The 6,571-nt window shown below is 41.1% G+C and overlaps 1 protein-coding gene across 3 annotated transcripts in view; it reads right to left on the reverse strand.

The window, feature by feature from the left end:
- Positions 1 to 248: 248 nt before the first annotated feature.
- CUNH11orf74 (chromosome unknown C11orf74 homolog) overlaps positions 249 to 6,571 on the reverse strand; it is an 84,862-nt gene continuing 78,539 nt past the window's right edge. For all 3 annotated transcript variants that reach the window (XM_031371136.1, XM_031371135.1, XM_031371137.1), the window contains exon 7: positions 249 to 489. In XM_031371136.1, the coding sequence (XP_031226996.1) occupies positions 325 to 489 (165 nt within the window). In that variant the 3' untranslated portion in view covers positions 249 to 324. The remainder of the gene's footprint in view (positions 490 to 6,571) is intronic.

The raw sequence follows: 6,571 nt of genomic DNA on the forward strand, positions 1-6,571 counted from the left end.
AAAATACACTCCCACTCCCAGGCTTTAGCACAACACACTCATGTCCTTGTATGGTGCCCTCCTGACATGCAGAATCAGCAGCCCCTATTTCCTGCCCCATTTCCCTCTTCCATATTCCCAACCAGTCACAGGACATGACCATGAGATAGAAGAGAATTCGAAAATGGAAGTGATCTCTTCAGTCTTGGTTAATCTGTGTCCTGGTGACAAACAACAGTAACAAATGAATAGAGCCATGTACATTTCCACAGAGGGAATCAGTTGGCATATGCTTTATTCTAATGCTGCTCGGGTGTGAACAAAATAAAACTAAACACGAAGGCATCAGTCATGGAGTTTGCACATGTCTGTAGTGGAATCCATTCTCTTTTGCTTGGATAGCTCTTGGATGGTTGCTATCTCTCCAGCAGTAAACTTGGGAGTGAGAGTCACATTGTCATAATCAAATTCTTCATCGAGAAAGAAGGGCTGAACTTCATCTCCGAGTATCTATAAAAGGTACCAAAGGCAGAGAGAAACACCATCACTGAAGTGAAGATGAAGTTGAGAACACAAACAGCCTATTAATAGTTAATGAAGCTTTTTTTAGACTTTTCGCACTCTCAGCTGATTAAGCTGTTTTTAAGTAAAGAAATAAATTCAATTATTCAATTTGACCTAATTTAAGCCTCTTAATATGCCCCATTTGTATCATGCTGTATCTGAATGACTATCATTAACTAATCCTGCCCCCGAGGCAAGAGTCAGGTCTGCTTTGCATACATTCATTTCATTCTTTGCCACACTGTAGTGCCAGCAATAGAGGCATATGGAAAAGCTAGGCACTCCATTAAACTATGAAAAATAACCTTAAGGTCTTGACCAACCTTTTCACCATTAGCAAAAAAAAAAAAAATCTATAAGGAAGTAATCTTTAAAACTTAAATTAAAAATACTCTACATTGATTATACTTGAGATAATACCCATAACCCCTGTCCAATAACAGGAGGAACTGAAACATGTATGATCAAATTTAAAGGTCCAACATCCTTCTTTTTCTCCCTTTTTATATATTACAGTTTACCTGTAAGTCAGAGTAGCTGCAAAGAAAGGTGAGAGTTTTGTATGTATTTAACATATCTGTGAGTTTTTAAGACCTTCTAAAGGATGAGCCATTCAAAGCCCATTTCCCAGGGCTGAAGGTGTAGCTCAGTTGACAGAGTACTTGCCTGGCACATGAAAGATCCTATGTTTGGTCCCCAGCATGGGGGAAAGTTTGGTTTTTTGTTTATGTTTGTTTGTTTCAAAAGAGTATGTTCCAACAAACAGAAAAGAATGCCTTAAATCTCATTAATTCACCCCCTGAAAAATACCACTCAAAGCCAATGGTATGTAAAACAGTGAAAACACATACCACCACCATCTGCACCTGGAGCAGACATAATTGAAAACTATGGCTTATACAATAATGAAAACATGTGCAGAAGCTTTAGCTAGTGTCAGCTTTAAACATGCATGGAAGATGATCTCCAGAGGAGTTTTTCTGCAGCATGTGTGAAAATGGCACACGCTGCCACTACAGCGAAAAGAAATTCAGAAAAGCAGAGCTGTTCAGAGAGCCCTATTAGGGAGTAAGGAATGATTGCCAATAGCAGACTGCCAGCCCCTCACTCCCCTGTGGCCTTAAAACCCACCACTATGATCTACCCAACAAGTTCCAGAGGCCTGGTCCTCTCCTCCATGTTCCTGATGAGGAAAGGTAGGAGCTGCCATTGAATGATTTCCCATCCCAGGCCAGCTCCAGCATCAGGATTCCCATGTGTATCAACAGTAACTTTCCATCAGCCCTGCCAGTACCTACTATGGCTTCCCAGTCATGAAGCTTTGAAAGACTTCAGAACATACCCAAGGATAGTAAAGAAGAATAGCCACATTTGAGCACAGGGCAATCTGCTTCAAATAAAGTCACATTTGTTCAAAAAACACAAGTAAAAATCAACCAATGCTTAGTTCTTTGGGAGAAGCGACCTTTTCTGAAGAAGCTGCACAGTTTCCACAGCCTCCACTGAAAATGTACTCAGGGCCACGTGCAAGGTCATGACTGTATTCAGAAGGGCAGCTGCATGCAGGAAGCAAATTAGCCTGCACAAGAAAGCAACGGATGTGCCATGCTCACTTTCTGTAATTAAATGTATCTTCACTACACAGTAACAGAGAACACTGTGGATAAGACTGACTGCAATGAAGAGACATGCACACACCGTGACACATGTCCAGAAGGCAAGTGTCCAAGCAAGCCACTGCCAACTCTGTGAAAGATTACTGAGGCCTGCAGACCAGGCTATAGTCTACCTTAACTATGTAGGCACCTGATTCTCACTGATCCTGGTCAACATGCAAAGGAAATTCCACCTCTATGAAATGTATTCTGTCTCAGGAGATCTTTGAAGCTTGTTATGTCCTCATCAGAAAACAGAGACTATATACCTACTGAGCTGCAGGCATCTCACATATGTCCCACACAAGGATTCAGAATCCCACCCTGAGCCTCTGAACCCATCCACTCTTATCACATGTGGACACTTGGCTTTCATCTACCTCCCAGGAAGGCTGGCCTATCACTTCAAATTAAACAAGTCCCTTGGCTGTGAAAATCCCTTCGATACCATATCATGCTCTTCCTACTTCCTATATAAACATTTCCATACTCCTCCCCTTTACCAGTTCACTCAATAAACACTTATTAAGAATTAAGTACTAGGTACCACAAGAGGGAGCCCACCCCTGACATTGCCTGGGGGTGGGGGTGGGGGGCAGGATCCAGAGACTAGATACTAGATAGCCCAGAGTAGGACAAAGCCAAATACAACTGGCAAAAGAGAAGGAAGAGATGGAAGAAAGAAGAAGAAGGAGAAGAAGAAGAAGGAGAAGAAGAAGAAGAAGAAGAAGACAAAGAGGAAGAGGAAGAGGAAGAGGAAGAGGAAGAGGAGGAGATATTTTGCTATACTCATAGACTGGTACCTAGCCTAACTGATATGAGAGAAGCTTCATCCTGGCACTTAATGAAAACAGATGCAGATACCCATAGCCAAACATTAGGCAGAGCTTGGAGAACCACGTGCAAGATGGGGAGGAAGAAATGTAGGAGCCAGAAAGGTCAAAGGATACCACAAGAAAACCCACAGAATCAACTAACCTGTGCTCATAGGGGCTCACAGAGACTAAACTGTCAGTCAGAGAGCCTGCACAGGAATGACAGAGGTCCTATGCACGTGTGTGACAGTTATATAGCTTGGTCTTCACATGGAACTCCTAACAGTGGGAACAGTGGTTGTCTCTAAACCTGTTACCTGCTTTTGAGACACTTTTCCTCATACTGAGTTGCCTCATCTAGCCTTAACATGAAAGGAGATGCCTAGTGTTATTGCAACTTGATATACCATGTTTGGTTGATAGCCAAGGAGGCCTGCCCTTTTCTGAAGCAAAACAGAGGAAGAGTGGATATTGGAGGCAGAGGGAAGGAACAGGAGGAGAGAAGGGAAAGGAGGTTGCAGGTGAGATATAAATAATAATTGTTATTTTTTGTTTTGTTTAAAGGTCACTACTTGGTAAAGTGACTTGAATATTTTTCATTTACTTAAAAACAAATTAATCCCAGTTAATTAAAGGTTTGGGGTAGGCTACAGAGTCAGAACTCAAAAGCCAGTGAAGTGAAAGTGATGAAGAAATGGTGTGAGTATATAGTGGCAGATGGTAGAAAGAAATTGGGATGATATTGGGAGGTAGAGATTATTTTAGTTTACTAACTTCAGGTTATAGTCCATTATTTTGAGGTAGTCAGGGAAGAAACTTGAAGCATCTTGGCCACATTATATCCAGAGTCAAGAGCAGAGAGAAATACATAAATGCATACATATCTACTTGCTTGCTTGCTTATCTGTGATCAACACAATTTCTCCACTCAAATGAGACTCTACCTAGGGAATGGTGGCACCCACTGTGAGCTGGGTTTTCACACGTCAATTAATTTAATTAACACAGTCTATAAGAACTAAAGTTAATCTATAAACCCCACTTGTCCAAGGATGCTAGTACTACTGTTTAATAAGTCACATGTTTTCACTTCAGAAAGCAAGATTGGTTCCCCCAAATGTATAAAATGTGCTTGATCACAAGAAAGTATTAGGTATGTAGGCCATAAGTATGTTAGGATATATGCTTGCCCCTACTGGATGTAAGTGGGAAGTACCAAAACCTATGCTTTGGCCTTTGTAGATAACTGACTGATCTAATTCAGCACCATTCTCTGGGAATCTGAGGTAGTTACCTGACCAGTCTATCTTCCTGGCCAGAATTAAATAAAACTTGCTTCAGTTGAAAACAAAAAAATAGAAATAGATACTGGGAACACAACACGAGTGCAGTAAAACCTATGTCTATAGGGTTTCATGACCAAGAAAAAGACAAAATAAGCAAATGATCTCACTAAGCCATGGCAAGCTCTTCACTAGGATAACTGCAAAAAGCAGAGCATGAACCTCAGAAGTTTCATTTTCCCCCAAACAAGAATTATTCCTCTTCAGAATGTACACCAGCCCCCATGTCACCTCGCCTCACTCTGTGCCGCCTTGTCAGGTGGTCTGAGTGAAGTAGGCTCATGGTTTAGCCTTCTCAGAGCTCCTCAGGGCTAACTCCTATGGCCAGGTTAATTCTTCGGAGATACCCCCATCCAGTGCCACCTTATACCCCCATTTCCCTGAGATCCAATCCATATTGTGGCTGAAATATTGTTCCAATCCACATTGGATTGACTATGATCCAATCCATATTGTTGTGAGAAATACCAACAATATGGTACTATAGGTAAAGAAATTCTCTCTTGATTGGGAGAAAAAAAAAAAAGGTGTTTTTCCATATAGTTGAATTCTCATTGTGCTGAGAATTTTTTATAGACATTTTGAGTTAAAATCAATAGCAAAGAATAGATTTCTGAAGGCTAACAAACTTGCCAATACAAGCATTATTTATAATAAACTTTTAAAAATAAAAATATACTTAGATATTTGTCACTTAGAACTGAATAGTTATTCATAGCAGCTATTGCTAGATCCTTTTCTTAGAAAATGACTTAAATGCTGGAACAGAAAAACAGAAGAAACTAAAAATAGTCATAATTTCATATTTATAATGCCAATACCCCTCAGAATATGTTAAGCAGTTTGGGAAGATGTGCTTCAGTGTGGCTCAGCACCCAAGGTATGAGAATAGCTCCCTGCAGTCATTCAGGCATTTTTCATTCTTCCCAAAATGTGCATGGCCCTACATATCTTAGCCATTGTATGAGGCTCTAGGGCACAAAGAAAGACCTACATAAACTAACCAACATATTAGATCAGCTCAAACCTATCATGACAGTGTACTGTGAAATGGTCGAATGTGGAGATGACAGTAACATCTGGAGTGGGTTGGGAAGGAATCAGAGATGGTTAGATACCTAAATTAAATCTTAAAAGGTTTATTGGTTAACAGGCTAAGAGAACAGCTTTGCAAACAGGAGAGTTTTCATGAGCAGGCTGTAAACAGAAGGTGCAGCATTTCGAGTCTGGAAGTTCAGCATTATCTGAGCATAACTGTAAGGGGGACAGTGATATGGAATGGCAAAAGGCAGCAACATCATCTTAGAGATGATAAAAAGCCCCTAAAGAATCTTTAGAAAGCAGAGCAGATACTTGGTCTTATAGGCACCCCTTCATTTTACAAACTTTTTAATGAACACCTATAATGGAACAGGTATTAACTACACCAAAAAGAAGGATGGCCTGTCATCTTGGAGATGAGAATTAAGTGACTCACACTGAAGGTTAAATTGAGGGTCGAATTCAGAGGGATGCGTCTGGAGTCAGAAGGCTTTCTGGACCCTGCTAGAGTAGTCTAAGCAGGAGACAAGACAAGGGAGCACTGGTAAGAAAGATATAAAAAACATGTAGGAAGGAAAATAAGCTATAAAAACCATGTAGGAAGGAAAATAAGCAGTGCTTGGTGGCTGAGTTGACAGCAGTGGCAGAGGGGTGAGTACAGGGAGGAAAGCAGCAGGGAACACACGGTACTTGGGGATCTCTGGAAGATGCAGAAGACAAAAGACAAGCCTGAAGCCTGAGGGCGAAAAGACCTGAAGCTAGACACGCCCATTTAGAGACATAAGTGTAGAACTTAAATGAAAATTGACTCAAGCATTCATGGAGAGAAGAGTTACAGGGTATACGGATGAAAGGATGGAACACTGGGGAACACTTGACTTCTTAGGAATGGGAAGACAAAAACCTCCAAAGGAGGAGAACAACTTCAGGGACATAAGGAATAGAGAGAGAATTGTGAGAGACAGTAAGTCAAAAGAGTATACAGGGTAAAGCTGACACAGCAGTACAGACATGGATCTCCATGCCCCAGAAATGCAGAAAAGGAACCACTGGGTTGGGTTGTACCTTCATTCTGAATGCTTTCAGGAACTCAACTAAAGCCAAGGCAGCAGCTCACTGAAAGGAATGAGAGGAGAGGAACCAGAGGCCCTGATGAAAGTGGGTAGAAACTAGA

This window comes from Mastomys coucha, unplaced genomic scaffold, assembly GCF_008632895.1.
Source record: "Mastomys coucha isolate ucsf_1 unplaced genomic scaffold, UCSF_Mcou_1 pScaffold15, whole genome shotgun sequence".
Taxonomy (NCBI): domain Eukaryota; kingdom Metazoa; phylum Chordata; class Mammalia; order Rodentia; family Muridae; genus Mastomys; species Mastomys coucha.